This window comes from Beta vulgaris, chromosome 4 (assembly GCF_026745355.1).
Source record: "Beta vulgaris subsp. vulgaris cultivar EL10 chromosome 4, EL10.2, whole genome shotgun sequence".
Taxonomy (NCBI): domain Eukaryota; kingdom Viridiplantae; phylum Streptophyta; class Magnoliopsida; order Caryophyllales; family Amaranthaceae; genus Beta; species Beta vulgaris.
In genome coordinates this window covers 66,514-82,716 of record NC_079205.1, presented here as the reverse complement: position 1 = coordinate 82,716, position 16,203 = coordinate 66,514, and the positions used below count along the sequence as shown (strand labels likewise).

The following is a 16,203-nucleotide window of genomic DNA, read 5'->3' as shown; positions in this document are numbered from 1 at the left end:
GAATCTGCTTAGTGGGTTAATCTTTGCTGATTTTTCTGTATATTTGGGAACTTTGGATTGTACGTTGGCGTCTACATGTCAATGATTTTCATATGCAACACTTTTCAATAGTATTCTTTTTCCTTCTTATGTCCTTAAATGGTCTAGTGACATTAAGGACTAAATTCTTCTTTGCAACTTCAGAATTGGAGCAGTCTGCGGCGCTGAAATATCTGTATCAGTGGCTTCGTAATCACCCAAAATATGGGACACTTTCTCCTGCAGAGTTGTCTGGTTCTCTTTATTATGCTGATGTAAGTGTCATCATCCGCGAACTTCACATCTATTGTTTAATGAGGTGTTCTTCATTTGGCGCACCAAGGTTTGTGGCTTATATCATTTGTCAGCTTACTGAAGCTTTGCTAGAAATCCTGCTGCTGTACCACTCTTTGATTTGTGTTGAAAATAGCTAGTGTCAGTGAAATGAGTCTTTGTCTCTTGTGTACATATGAAATATATTGGATAGGGGGAAAGTGTCTAGTAACCCCAAAAGTCACCTCAGACCTTTGGACCCGAAAATGAACCTGTAGCTTGATATGACCTGACTTGATAGAAACTAACTTTACCGAAACTCACCTGATTTCAAATTCGTCTGAATCAAAATAGACCCGACCTGGATATTATGGACACCCATTGGAATAGTAAAAAGTACATTTTCATCCCCTAAAAAAAAAAGTACCAATTTTCATAAAATCAATAATTTATTACTCCCTTCATTTTCATTTAGTTGTTCCACTTTGATGTTGCACTATTAACGCAACAGACGTTGACCTTATGCTCCTACTGATATAAGAAAACAAATATTATCATGTAAAATTTTGTCTGATTTGTCTCAATATATATCTCCATGATATCAAAATTTTCCAATTTACATTTGTGGTTTCAACAAGCGTAAAAGTCAAAGTGGAACAACTATAAAAGAAACATAAGGGTATTATTATTATCTTTCCACTACATGTTTGAATTTATCTTCAATCCGTAATTAAGTTTCAACACATTATTGTATTCGGTTTTATTTTAATTTTCGGATTTTTCACCAAATACCACTTGGTTATTTTTTTTACCAAATACTCCAGCCTTTCAAAATTCACCATATACCCCTTAAATTTTTTTAATATTCGCCATATGCCCTTAATGGCTAACGATCATGATATCATTAGTTATTAATCTTGACTTTCGCTGCTAAACCTTCATTAATCCCTATTTCTCATTTACCTTAAATTACAACTATTAAAATACCTTTTATGACCCCTTTTCACTATTTTCCTCCATAACTCTTTTTTCTTTTTTTGGCCGTAGGTGGTGTTTCAATGGTGGTATATTAGAGTATTGATCAAGTAGGGTTTGATTAAGGTTCTGTAGGCGTGATTTTATTTTGTTTACGCGGTGTGAGTGCGTATTTGACTATCCCATTGTTAAGGTCTTATAAAAACATTTTCGAAGTCGCTAACAAATGGTAAAGGAAGATTCATAAACCTAATTGAATATTTATGAAACTTAGAGACATCTTTAGGACTTATCCAATGTAGATATCTCCCTCATAACTCCATGAATGGTCAATGAACCAAAAATTGAGTTTGGGAGTGAGGGTACGAAGTACGAACACGTCAGGAACTATGTTTTCCCATTGGTGGCTACTACTTAATACGATTCATAGCAAGTTTTATGTAAAAGAACAGCCACATAATATTTTTCTAACACCCTAAAAAAAATTAGTGTATGTTGGTTTATTTTTAATTTTTTTGGTGCAAAGTGTAGGTTGGTTTATGAAACACATAAAAGATTACTTTTTTAGTGACATGTGATTTAGCAATCATAATACACAAGGTGATACATATTGCAATCAGACATAAAAAAATTATGTCTAAAATATTAGAGGGAGCTACTTCCTTCGTATCAAATTAGATGGAACACTTTTTGAATCACGGATTCCGAGACAATTTTTCTAAGTGAAAGATTAATAAGGAGAGAGACATGTGATTAAGTTAATTATGAAAAAGACATTAGGGCCAAAGAGGTTGGAAACAGTCTAACACAAATACTAACCTCGAGGACACCACCATTATAAAAAAACGAACACTCTCTCTCTCCTAATCACTACTCCCTCTCTCTCCGGTGACGTCAACCCCAAAAAACCAACACACGCTCTCTCTCCTCTTCTCCCACTTTCTCTTCAGATCTGGCCGCATTCAATGTTGTCTTTAGGCCGCATTCTTCGTCATCTTCGACCAACAACAACATCTCCGACGCCTTCATCATCATGCGATCATCATCTCCGAAGCTAATGACGGAGGCAAGGCTGCGAGAGAGGTGCTGCAAAGGTGGAATTCGGCTAGGTTTGACGATTTGTGGTATAATTTCGTAGATGGTGATGATTTCGGAGATCGAAGGTGGACCAAATGATGATTTGTGGTATATTTCTTTAGGGTTTAAGGATTAAGGAGCTCGAAGTTGGATGGTGATGGTGGTCGTGGTTGTTGGACGTGGCCGGAGATCAAAGGTGGATGGTGATGGTTGTCGTGGTTTTGGGTATCAGAGAGAAAGCAAGGGTTGGAGATTTTGATACCGTGGATGAAATGAGAGAGGGACATCACCTGATGAAAGGTTTACTGGAGGAAGGGGAAGTGACGAAGTAAGAAGCGTTGGAAGAGGAGGAGATGTGTTTGATGGGGGAATGGGTTTCGGTTGGAGGTTGATGGCGGGGTAAGGAAATAGAGGGAGGAGGAAGAGGAAGGTGGGGTGGCGGATGGCCGCGGGCTCTCTAAAGGAGCTTATGCACTTTACTTGCTTTCTACTAAATGAGCTTTAGAGAGAGCGAGCGAAGCCTTCTTAGCGGCTTCTCTTCTTTCGTGGGCCGTGGGAAGAAGGGTGGTGAGTGGAAGATATTATGGAGTAGTTACGAGAAATATTAAGTTAATTGTTTTAAGTAAGGGTAATATGGTCATTTTTACAGCCTAAAAGTTACCATATAAGGAGAGAAAAAAGTGCTCCATCTAACTTGAAACATGCTTTTTAAGAAAGTATTCCATCTAATTCGATATGGAGGAAATACAATACTTACAGTCGCAGGAATAACAATCTATATTATGAATCATGTGGAGCATTGATGATATTAGATTAGAAGATGGATATTAGTTTATAGTAGTAAATAGGTGTAGTGTTTTCGTGCTAGGGTGATGTGGCGTGGATCCTTGTTTGTGTAGTGATGATGATTAGATGTATGATGGGGTAGACTTAGGAGGTTAGGCGATAGAATTAGGAGTCACGAAGTTGTGCCGTGTGATTAGTATGTTGGCCGTGAAATTATGAGGGTGAGGCGTGAAGTTTGGAGTTATAGGTTAGGGGGTTTGTGTTTAGTGTTCAGAGAGTACTACGTAACCGAAAACAATTAGGTTTCTAAAAGATATTTTATGGAAAAGATTATAGAAAATATTGTAGTAAATGATATTTTAGATGAAACTTTATTGGGACCCCAAATATCACAATGTATCAAATCAAACAAACCAGATGCTTTGTTCATACTTAAAGGAAAAGAGTTTCGGGGTTGTTTACCCATAAAACAAATATGACAATCAAACACACCACACTTTTTATTCATACTACTACTAGCTACTCCAGGTAAAGAAGAAACCACTTTCATTAAAGGATGACCTAAACGTCTATGCCATAACATACTTGCATCTGGAACAACCACATAATTGACTTGAAAATTACGAGCACGAACCGGTAGGAAGAGATAGACCCCATCATACTGCACCACCGCTCCAATCAGGTTCTTCAAAGTGCGGTCCTGAATAGTACATAGCTTGTTAGTGAAAAGATCAATATATTTATGTTTTGCTAATATTTCAGACACTGACAATAAGTTACAATGTAATTCTGGAACAAATAAACATCTTCTAATATTAAACCATCACTCAATTTTATTTTTCCTTCTTTAGTGGCCGTAGTACTCTTTCCGTTAGGCAATCCAACCGGAGAAAAAATGTCACACAAATCATAAAACAAATTTAAACCACCCAACATATGATTGGACGCTCCGGTATCAATAATCCACTCATTAGAATCATACATACCATGGGATGTTTGGTCAGTGGAAGGAGTAGGGGTTTTTCCTCCCTTAATTGCATTTATCAATGAGTGTAGGAGCACTTTGACAATCACCCTCACTAATCTCAGGCCCACCTAATTGCCGTGGCTGCTGCTCATGTTTGCCGCAAACCCACGACCACCACCACTTGAATGACGACCACCACGACCCCCTCGTGCACCACCATGACTACTCCGACCACCACGGTTACCACCACGCCCGCCAGAAGACCACTCAGGCCAACCATGGAGTTCGAAACAATGCTCCTTCTTGTGCCCCTTACGACCACAATGGTCACACACTCTAGCATCATCACCATTTTGATGGGCAGACCTGTCGTGAGCCAACCCCGACGCCCCAAACCCAACAACACTTTCAGAACGCGTGTCTTGATCATTGGAAACGGTTTGCTTTCGTTCATCAGATACAACCTTAGCATAGGTCACATTAAGAGAAGGAACCGGGTCCATCATAAGGAGGGTCGACACGACACTACCAAACTTCTTTGGGTCTAGAGTACTCTAGACCAATACAAAATTGATGAAGCAATTCACTTTCAACAATCTTAGCATATTCAGAAGTAGCATCACACGTACATTTAGGCAACTTACAATAGCTAGCCAATTCATCTTGTAGCTTTCTTAATTCACCAAAGTATACTGCCACCGGCCGACCGCGTTGCTTGCAATCCACAATTTGAGCCTTCAACTCAATAATACGAGGACCATTGCCAAGGGAATATCTATCACGTAGATCATCCCACAAAGATTTGACTTGGTCGGAAAAACGAATAGTAGAATGCACCGAGACGTCCAAGGTATTCACAATCCAAGCAACGATCATGGAGTTAACAATACCCCATTGATCATAATCTGGAGACTTAGCATCCGCACCTTTATAGTCCCATCAATTAAGCCTGAGTTTGTTCTTAGCATGAAGATTATTGCGCAAAGAACGTGACCACTCATAATTATCTCCTTTAAGCAGGATAGGACTAATCATCGCACCAGTGCCCTCACTCGGATGCAAATAGTACACAGAAAAAGGTTCATACTTAGACCCCGTTGGAGTCTTATCACCACCACCAATCATCACTCCTTAAGAATCAATTAACAGAAACAAAGCGGAAGCAATAGCCAGGAACAAAGAAATAACAAGGTCACGCCTTGAATGAAGAAACAAGAAAGGTTATGGTTTGTGTTTGAAAAAAAAAATCTGGAAAAGAAACGTGAAAGGGTTCAAAGAATTCTCTAATTTAGAGGGCTCTAGATACCATGTTAAACTTACAGGAATAATTAGGAGAAAACGGCTTGCCGAGCCTTTACCCTTAATCATATATATATAGGCATACAACAAAACCTAACTTGCCAAAACTCCTAACCAAAGATATACACAAAGATATTCACAAAAGATATCCTACTAAACATAAAGATATCCTAACAGGATTCGCCTAAATGTTTTTTTCCACCAAATACCCCTATACTTTTTGGAATTCACCGTATACAAATATATGAGAATACCCTTATGATTAACAGTAGTCTAATTCCATTAGTAACTAAACCCTAACTCTTTTAGTTATCTTTAATTTACCCTAACTCTTCCTCCGTAACTTTCCTTGCCCATCTTTCTCCCGCTCCTTGCCCTCTCCCCCCGGATACCAGAACCGGCCACGCCTCTATCTTTTCGACCCCCTCTATCCTTTCGTTGCACGTGCATCAACCACCACTGCCCCGCTGCTTCCACCACCCAATGCACCATGACCACCAGCACGAACTCCAATTTAAACTGATAGAAATGCAAATCGGAGAGAAAAGAACACCAGTAATGCTTTATACTGTCGTTCAACTTTGAAAGCACTAATTTTTCATGAATATGAAAATTGAGCAATAGGGCAAATAAAAGCTACAATTTGAGGAAACCAGCAGCAACAATGTGGTAAACACAAGATATTACAATTCAGCAGAATTTCGACTTAGGGAATTATGGGAGAACACCTGAAATTATAGAAGAAAATGTATAAAGCACATATAAAGACCTAGATAGCAAAAGATGAAAATTTGAGCATAGTAGATAAGACAAGCAAGTTGTTCCGCTTAATTGAGAAAATCGAGGAAATAGCAGACACCATTTACATACAGGAGGAGAGAAAAATGATGAGTGTGATGAAAATGGAAATCTACAAGGAGAGGAGGGAGTGGATGACGTTAACATGATTTCAACCATGGAGATGAATTGGTGTTTGTGTGCTTTGCTTCAGTGAGAAAGAGAGCGCGAGCAGAGATGATGGATAATATAGAAGTGGGAGGAGAGTGGAAAGAGAGATTTGTGGTGCTGTTGAGAGAGGAGAGGGGTTGTGGTGGTCAGTGCGCGTGGTCATTGGTGCATGGATTATGGTGGCTGGAAGGGGAGGGGGCTGTATGGAGGGGTGGCCGGTGTTTAGGGCTCCTTCGTTGAAGCTCGAATGGTGGTGGTTGTGGATGGTGGTTTTATAGAGGAGAATTTTCTAGGATTGTGGTGGTTGTGGCTAGGGTGAAGAAACAGAAAGGATTACGAGCCGGTAATTGTGGTTAGAGTGGAGGAAGCTGCTGCTAGGGAGGTATTTTCATAGGAGGGTTTGGGCCCAGATCAAAGTGAAGGCTGATGGTGGAAGGGGTTGAGAGAATCGAGTCCTAGAGGAAGAGGGAGAAAATGGGTTGAAAAGTGCAGGGGTGTTTGGTGAAAAAAAAATCACTCGCTATCATTTGATGAAAGAAACCGTTTTTATTGATAGAAATGGAGTGTGGGCCAAAGGGGTGTAAGATTACTAATATAAAAATAGTGGGATCATGTCAAAAATAATGTGTTTGGACTTTACCTTCTCACGCTTGCCAATATAAATGTTTGAACACAATATATCTCTAAACTTGCATTTGTAAAAATTATAAAAAGTTTTATTCCAAAAGTACATATCGAGACTAATTAAACAAGATCTAACATGATTATATTTTTCCTTACCCATTAATCACAAATGATAGTCAAAAATAAATTTGTGAACAATGTCAAAACTCAAAGTGTAATCATTAAAAAAAACAGAGGGAGTACATAATTCTCCATTGCCATGGAGATATCCATAGCAACCTACATGCCTAAATTAATACAAAGAATACATGTTAATTATTTTGCAGTGGTATTGATAACGTCATCCTCTTTTTTTAGTTCGTTGTTTCAGATATTTAGAAAAACTCAAATTTCTACCTTTAGATTGCGATACTGATTCAACTTAGTGGCAAAATATGAAAACCCTTTTTATAAATATCTAATATTGTGATTATTACTAATACATAATCAACATTATTAAAGGTCTCTACAGTTACCAAATGAGATCATGATAAATTTATCTTAATGTGTATTATTAGAGCATCTAACATTTTTCTGATTATTAATAATATGTACTCAAAGTTATTAATGGTCAAAGGTGTACATTGGAGATTGGACATATTCCTAAAGAGCATAAAGAAACAGAGTTATAAACTAAAATGACAAAAACCTTAGCTAAAGATTTGAACAAAAAATCATGTGCGAATAGGATACCGAATAAAATGGATGAAAATGCATAGTGTGTGGACATTATTAGGTCAATCACTTAAATCACGCTTTCATAAAAGGATATTTGATATGTTTGGAGGTGCTTTAGATGTAATAGATGTCTTAAAGTGCATTCTTTTCACCAGAATTTGTATAAATTGAACTTATTAACCTTAGTTGACCAGATGTTTATACTTGATTGGATTCGAAATTAGCGGATAGCTGATTGTATTAGTTGATTTTCAACAACTTTAGGACATAAATGTGATTGACCCACTCGTTCCCAAACCTCTAATCCCCCCTTTTCAAAAAGAGCTTTTTGGACCCAATCAGCTAATTGAAACCTCTCTTTGCCAAACAATCAAATTAGAGGATTGACTAGTCGAATTCTCTAATATGAGTTCAAACCTCTAATTTTGCCCCTAACCTTTACTAAACAAGGCCTAAGAAATTCCCTCTCTAATTGGACTAGCAGATTCACACAAATTGTAAGTGTATTTTCCGCAATAACCTCAGCAAGCCGCACTTAACAGTAATTAATCAACTTAAAAAGCTGATCTTATTCATGAGAAGCATGCCTTTTAAATGGGCATTACAAAATCTCTTAACAAATAGGAATTGGAAACTAATGCTAAACAAACGCTTAACAATAATTAATCAACTCAAACAGCTGATCTTATTCATGAGTAGCATGCCTTTTAAATGGGCATTACAAAATCTCTTAACAAATAGGAATTGGAAACTAATGCTAAACAAACGCTTAAAACAATCCTGATCCACGGTCCTAGGATTGCTAAACCGTGAAGAATACTTACACCTAAGACTCCTAATAAGCTTAAAGCAAGTAAAACTTATTCTACTAGTAGGAACCCTCCAAGCAAAAGACTTCTAACAATATTAGATTCCTAACAACTTTAAAGTTCTAATATCTAACAAGGATAGATTTCTAACATGATTAGACTTCTACTCTTAGAAGACTTCTATGACTCTAAGAGTTCAATTATAAATTGAATTATTTGAAAAATACCTAATAACACATAAATTTTAAGTTATTTAGAATCCTAAGACAACTAGGACATATTCTTCAACGAATTGAAATAAGCTTGACTTCACGTGCGACCCAACCCAAACACCATAGACCAAACCTGAACTCGACCTGAAACCTTGTAGCCCCTAATGGCCTAAGGTAGTTTTTGGCGGTTGCACGGAGACGGATATGGGTACAGGTTCGGTTACATGGCCGAAAAACGGCGAGATCTCAAAATTTTAGGAATGGGTACATAATGGATATGTATCGGGTATGTGACCTAGATGGAGTACTCGTGCTACTAGGTTTTCGGAAACATGTATTTCATTTCAAATAATGAAATTTAGTGTCAATTTGAAATGTCAAATGTCAATTTCAAATCTAGTGTTTTGAAAACACTAAAATATTGAAATCCAGGATTTCAATTCCATTATATTGTCTGGGATTTAATAGAATTTCAAATCTAAACTTAACATTTTATCTGAAATTAAACTAACAAAAAAAAGTAGAAAAAGGATGATGGTGGGATTTCAAGCCCAATTACAAAATTTACAACTTACAAACTCAACAGAACACTTGAAATGGAAAACTCATTTAGAAAATAACCCCGATTCACAAATGGGGTTATTTTTTCCCTGTTGAGGATTTAAATTTGCAGTTGAATTTGAATATGGTTCAGGCCATTAATTGAGGTGTTTGCTCGATTGTGTATACTAAACATTAATTGAATTTTTTCGATCTCTTTCTTTGATTTCCACTCAGGCTTACTTCCTTGCAAAAAGCAGCAAGGCCACCATGCTATGTGTCTTGCGGAGTCATTGTAGGCGTGTCTGGACTTGCGTTTTTATATGCACGCTTTTTGAATCCTAGATTTGTAATACAAATGTTGCTGAAGGTGGAAAGATGAAAAGAGAGAATACTTAAGAAGTCCAAGTCATATAGTTCTCTTGAAGCACACATGCAACAAGAAAATAGGTTAATCGGGCCTGAGAATACCTTTGAAGTAAACATGCTTGAAAAGATGGTTTTTGCTATTTTCAAATCGCTTACAAAACTGTAATTACCTCCGGAATTCTGACCTTAGTTGAAATTTAAAATTAAAATATTAATAAGCCTATTAGGCTATTACCAACCCAATGGTCAAACTAAACAACTTAGATACCCAGAAGACCTGAATTTAAGTGACAAGAAAAACACAACACGCAATCCACGCTTTAAGAACGATGGTAAAAGTGTAAAACCATGTGGATCCTTCTGTGAATTATAATGTCAGTAGATGCAACAAGCTAAATTAGACCCTTTAGGCTAAAAAACACAGCATTAACCATTTTACATTCTAAATTGAGCCGCTTTCTGTTATAAAAGCCATGAACTAAGAACATTTTTTTATATTTTGCAATGAATCAGCCTAATACTCCTATTCTGATAACTTACAAGAGAAGGAAGAAACAAGGGATGATGGGGAATGAGCAACAAACCAAACAATAGAGTCTTTTACTGAGCAGTCCTGGCAATTCTGTTTTTCTATTATTCCCTAGAATATTCTCTGTCAAATATACTGTATGACAGGTTGATAGTAGTAAGTGGTAGGATCATGTAATAAATAGAAGGCTGAGGTCAGTAGGAATGGTATTGAGAATTTTTGGACAGAGAAGTAGCTGTTGGGAGAGTTCTCACCTCTTGAATGTGAGAATTTTATTGGGATTGCTTTCAGTCTAAATACAAACTATCTTATTTGCTTTTTATCTTGTTCTGTTAGCCTTTCTGGGACAGTTGATAGCATAATTAACCAACTATAGAAAGAAAGCCACCTGTTTGTGTAGAGTCTCTTTCTTATGAGTGCTCTTTTGTGTTTTCTTTCCTCTATCTAGGGTGAGGGAAGAGAGCAGTTAATAGTTTAAGATGTTTCTTTGTTTACTTCTTATCTTTCACCATTTCTAAGAAGATTATAATATTGTCTTCTTTCGGCAATTTAAATTGTTTATATTCACACTTTATGACCTGTCAGCACCATGGAATGCAGGTGGCAAGGATATTCAATGAGGCTGCGCAGATATCACCTGAGGATGCTGATGTCCATATTGTATTGGGAGTCCTTTATAACTTATCGAGGGAATACGACAATGCCATTGATTCATTCAAGACAGCCATAAAACTAAAACCACATGATTACTCTCTTTGGAATAAACTTGGTGCCACACAAGCTAATAGTGTTCAGAGTGCAGAAGCAATAGAAGCTTATCAGCAGGTAGGTTCAATCTTCAATTTATGGCACCCGTATAAAAAAAAAATCTGAAATAACAATGAAAAGGCACATGTTTTACTGTACTTAGTGCCTATCTTACTCAAACTCTTCATTTCCTCAAGTACCGGAGACGATCCTTGACACTCGGGAATAGATGTGGACTTTAACACTTCATTTTGGGCCAATATCATGGATAGTCTTTAGAAAATAGATAAGTCATACACTTAGACACTTAACTATGTCCGACGTGGGTACTCAATTATGAGTAACACAGCTTAGTCCAATCGTAAGGGATGTTTGTGATGACCTTGAGGGTTGTGGGGTCAAACCCCCAATTAGAGCTCATCAGGTGGGGATTCACCTTCTGGCCCCCTCCCCCCACCTCCCACCCCCATCCCCACAAAAAAAAAAGGAGAAGTCCAAGGGGTTTATCTGCTGAGATTTCAATTGGAGTCATGAGCGAATGTTTTTTCTTCTGCGTACTCATATATGTGCAACTTTGTTGAACTAAAATGATTTCAACTTATTAGGAGCTTATTTGAACTTACTTTATCAAGGTGAAAATAGTGCACCCTAGATATGTGTCTTTTTTTAAAAAATATATATATTTTTATGTTCTTCAATTTATGTACTCTTTTTTTCTTTGACCAATTTAACTTAAAAATAAAGAGCCCCTCGTTTTTATTATTGAAGAAAAAGTAGATGCGGATCTTGTTGAAAAGGTTACAAATGAAGCCTTTTTACCTTTCTCGTTTAAAGCATGTCAGATCTTGTTTAAAAGTTCTGATGAGAATGATGGCTCACATTCATAATTTCTGTGCTTAAGGTGCATTTTTTTTCTGCTTAAGTGTTTCAACTTTTTAAAAATAGTCAAGCTTGAAAAAATGTATGCACTTGCAATTCAGAATGATGCACTCTGAAAATGATTTTGTCTGTAGTTAAATAGTCAGGCACCTAAACTATGTAAAATTTATGTTACGCACAACATCGAGAAATTGCCTATATTTGTGGGTCACTTTTCTTCCTACGATAACTTTTTAGTATTGGCTTTTATTAGTTTATATGTGATGACATAGCTTTCACTTCAAGCAACAGTCATATATTAAAAGATTCTATGACATTTTTTGCAATGCTATAGAAGTTGATATGATCTGTCCTGTTTTCAGCAAATTAATAGGTAAATCTAAGAGTGCCTTACATCATGTAGCAATTCCCTGAAGCAAGTCTTAAGGTTTTTAAGACCAGGGAGATATATACTGCAATTTTTGGAAGTTAATATCCCGTGCCTTTCTCGGGCAAACTCCATAGAGGTTATATTTTCTGTATGGATGTCTGGTAATTTATAACTAACAGTGGAAATGAATTGCGGTAGTTCTTATATATTTGTGTTTGGTAAGAGGGAGTGGGACCAAAGAAAGTTTTATTGGTGAATATATGTATTGACCTTGGTTCCCGAATTTTAAATCCAGAGGGGATTAGGTTCTGAAGTGTTAGTTTTGGGTATTTTAATTTTGTGGTTTTAGTTCACTGGAAGGAGTGGTTATGTCTATCATGATTCTGCCTCCCATAAATTACTTTTAGCTCCTTCATTCTTGCTTCATTCTTGATTGACTTTTCTCTGAGGTGAAGGAAGATTCACACTTCACTCTTCTACCTCGATTATTTTTAATATTTAATTTATTGTTTGTCTACCAGGCCCTGGATCTGAAGCCTAATTATGTCCGAGCATGGGCAAACATGGGTATAAGCTATGCCAACCAGGTTTTGCTCTACTCTTCATTTCTTCTTGTTATCAGCTTTTTGTGGTATCATGTGCTTACCTATTCTATTGTGAAACCTGCTGTTCATTGAGCACGCAGCGTCAAGCTCTATTGATATTCAATTTTTTTTTTCAAAGAGTTTTTTTTTTTTTTTTTTTTGGGGGGGGGGGGGGGAGGCTCCCATCTTTTTTTTGTTTGATTTTAGGTGTTCCTGCAGCATCATTCTCTTCTGACATTTTCTCTTCTCACTGAGGATAAGGGGCTTATAAAGTGTCGCCATTTCTGTTGTATGTGACTAATATCAAACTTTGTGAAATAGAATACCTCTATGATTTGATCGATGCTTCCTCTATCTTGTACTTCATCCTAAAACAAGGGAAACATGGGGAGAGATTAAAAAGGACCCAGGTGATGAAGTGGGAATGGAGAGAATGCTCTAATTAAAAATAATAGTGTTCCTTATTGAAATTCAGGCTTATGATATAATGAATTTATATGCACTTAATCCATACCTGCACATCATAAAATTGAATATCAATAGAAAGTGGTAATATACACTAGTATGTGCATATAAAATACTTAATCCATACCTGCACATCATAAAATGGCTATGATATAATGAGTTTATATGCTATCTTTCAAAGAAAGTGGTAATATACACTAGTATGTGCTATCTCTGTTCCTTGATAAGTGCAACATCATTATTATTGGGATTTTTCACAAATACTTGAAACAATTCACGGACATGTCTCACCCTATCCCACTCTCCTTGGTTCGTGTACCAAATCCATAGGTTGCAAGTATTAAGAATGGATATGTTGTTTTATCATAAACATCTTTATAAAGGAGAAGATGAAAATTTATAGAAAAAAATACGCACTTGGGGGGGCGTGGTCGGTGCTTCGACAATACAGCCGAATGTATTGTAACGATCTTCAACTTTGCCGAACCAAATGTGACCCTTTTTAAATCGGTGTGGTTAAATTAATCAAAATTACAGCCCGACCAACATGACAAGGCAAATTTCTTTCGCGTTTCCTATATTTCCTATATTTAGACACTACTTTTCTGATTTTTTTTTTTCCGGACATTCCTATTGCTCCTTACACCTCCCTTTAATAATGAAATTAATCAACATAAAAAGATGTAGATAGTGACAAGAAGACAATCACGAGATCTATGGTTGTTTGTAAACGGTAAAACAAAACCATATTTTTGGATTATACTTGGGGGATACTTGTGTATAAGAGCTAGACATAGACAAGAGACCTTAATTGCAAAAACCATACAAGTTATACCACTGCCCTAAACTCCTCAATGAACTCCTTGAGGGCCACTATTCTGCTGAATCTTATTGAAATTCAGGCTTATGAGTAAGTTGTTTGTTGGCAGGGCATGTACGAGGAATCTATCCGTTATTATGTTCGTGCACTTTCAATGAATCCGAAAGCAGATAATGCATGGCAGTATTTGAGGATTTCTTTGAGGTACTGCACTGGTTACAGAAGTTAATCTGCTTGCTGTAATATTATAAGCTCTCACATATCGCTTTCCTGTATGTTACAGCTGTGCTTCAAGGAATGACATGTTCGAAGCATGTGATTCTCATAATCTTGATGTCCTCCAAAAAGAATTTCCGCTTTGAGACTCCTTATTTTCCCAATGAGCGTGGTATGTCATGCTCCCCACATTGAATTTTGATCTCAATCCATTGTGCTCGTTAACTGATGAGAATGCGAAATATTGTAGGTCGTTCAGCATTTCCCTGAGGATGCATGAAGTTGCTTGTAAAATTTTGAAATACTTGACCAACGGTGCAGTTGTACTCGGAGAGTACTGTTACGACCTTCAAAAGCTATAAACTTGAGTTTCATCTTTATTCTATTGATGCTTCACAAAACAACGTAGTTATACAGGATTTTTATATTATGACATGCTACGCTCTGTCACAAGTAGAGCCTTCTCAATTAACGTGGAGGCTTTGTGTTAAAAATAAAAATTAGCCCCTTTTATGTGAAAGAAAATAAACACGACAATAAATTTTCTCAAACATACTAACCATATATTTCAAAATGTCAGATTAGCCCTATCATCTGTGTAGGTGTGTTTGTATTGTCTACGTGGGATGAGTGTGTATATGACTTTCACTATAAAAGTATAGAAAATGTTCTCAAATCATTAACAAGTATATAAAGGACGACGACTAATTGGATATTCGAAAATTATAGGGATAATTTAAGGACTTATCAAATGTATATTTTCTTGTCATGATTCCATGAATTATCAATTTACCAAAGATTGAATGCGGGTGTAAGTATCTATGGAAAATGTTTTCAATATTCATTATATCTTCCAAATTTTTTTTGGTCATGTGGCAAATACTATGTTAATTAGTATGGTCAACCAACTTTCTTTTGCCATCATATCATAGCTTCATTTATAGTAAGGGGGTGCCAGGCAGGTATAGCATAAAATTCACACTTGCTCCACCACCAATGGCTCGAAGAAGTCCTAAAATGACCAAAAATCAAAGGTTATAAGCCATGCTTTTGGACGTTCCTGGTGTCCGAGAACTGAACGTCGTGGAATACCTCCTGAGGACGTGGGAGGGTATATATAAGTCCCAATACTTAGAACGTGCATACGATGACTTTTACAACCATTCTGGGGACATTCTCCTCTGCACTAGAAAATCATAATAGGGGTATTTGAAGCCATTGTGGGACGATGCAGAGGGTGCTAAGCACCTCGGGTACATTGTAAGTAGTGCCAGAGCTCTTATGAAGGTTTCCAATGAAAAATATGTTCAAGCTTAGGGTAGTCCAAAGACGACACAAAAACAATAAAAATTAAAGGTTATAAATCACGCTTATGGACGTTTTCGGGGGCCGGACACAGGAGGACGTGAGATGCTTTACATGAACATGGGATAGTGTATATAAAGACTCCCACCTCTTAGAATGAACCTAGGACGCCCACTGCTTACAAAGGACAAACAACGACGTTTACGACATTTTGCTCTTCTCTAGAAAATCATAATTGGGGTATTTAAAAGCATTCTGGGACGATGCAGAGGTTGCCAAGCACACGGGATAAGTTATAAGTCGTATTGGAGCCCCTAGAAAGGTTTCCAACGAAAACTATGTCCAGACTCTAGGTAGTCCAAAAACGGCCCTAAAACAACCAAAATTGAAGACTATAAGTCACGCTTTTAGACATTTTCGGCTCCCGGGCACCAGAGGCCACGAGATACCTCATGGGGACATGGGAGGATATATATAAGGACTCTCACGTCTTATAACGGACCTAGGATGCCTTATACAACCATTCCGAGGCATTCCACTGCTTCACCAGAGAAGCATAAATGCGATATTTGAAAGCATTCTAAGGGGATTAATAGGGTGCCAAGAGCGCATGATACGTTATAAGTCTTGCCGGAGCCCCTACGAAAGTTTCCAAAAATGGCCCTAAAACGGTC

General features: G+C 37.2%; 1 protein-coding gene across 2 annotated transcripts in view; it reads left to right on the top strand.

Annotated features, from left to right (window-relative positions):
• The window catches only part of LOC104892025 (peroxisome biogenesis protein 5), a 33,347-nt gene extending 18,572 nt beyond the window's left edge, over positions 1-14,775 (top strand). For both annotated transcript variants that reach the window (XM_048642412.2, XM_010677839.4), the window contains 6 exons: positions 184-293; positions 10,744-10,968; positions 12,661-12,726; positions 14,118-14,212; positions 14,292-14,396; positions 14,475-14,775. In XM_048642412.2, the coding sequence (XP_048498369.1) occupies positions 184-293; positions 10,744-10,968; positions 12,661-12,726; positions 14,118-14,212; positions 14,292-14,370 (575 nt within the window). In that variant the 3' untranslated portion in view covers positions 14,371-14,396; positions 14,475-14,775. The remainder of the gene's footprint in view (positions 1-183; positions 294-10,743; positions 10,969-12,660; positions 12,727-14,117; positions 14,213-14,291; positions 14,397-14,474) is intronic.
• The last annotated feature ends 1,428 nt before the right edge of the window (positions 14,776-16,203 follow it).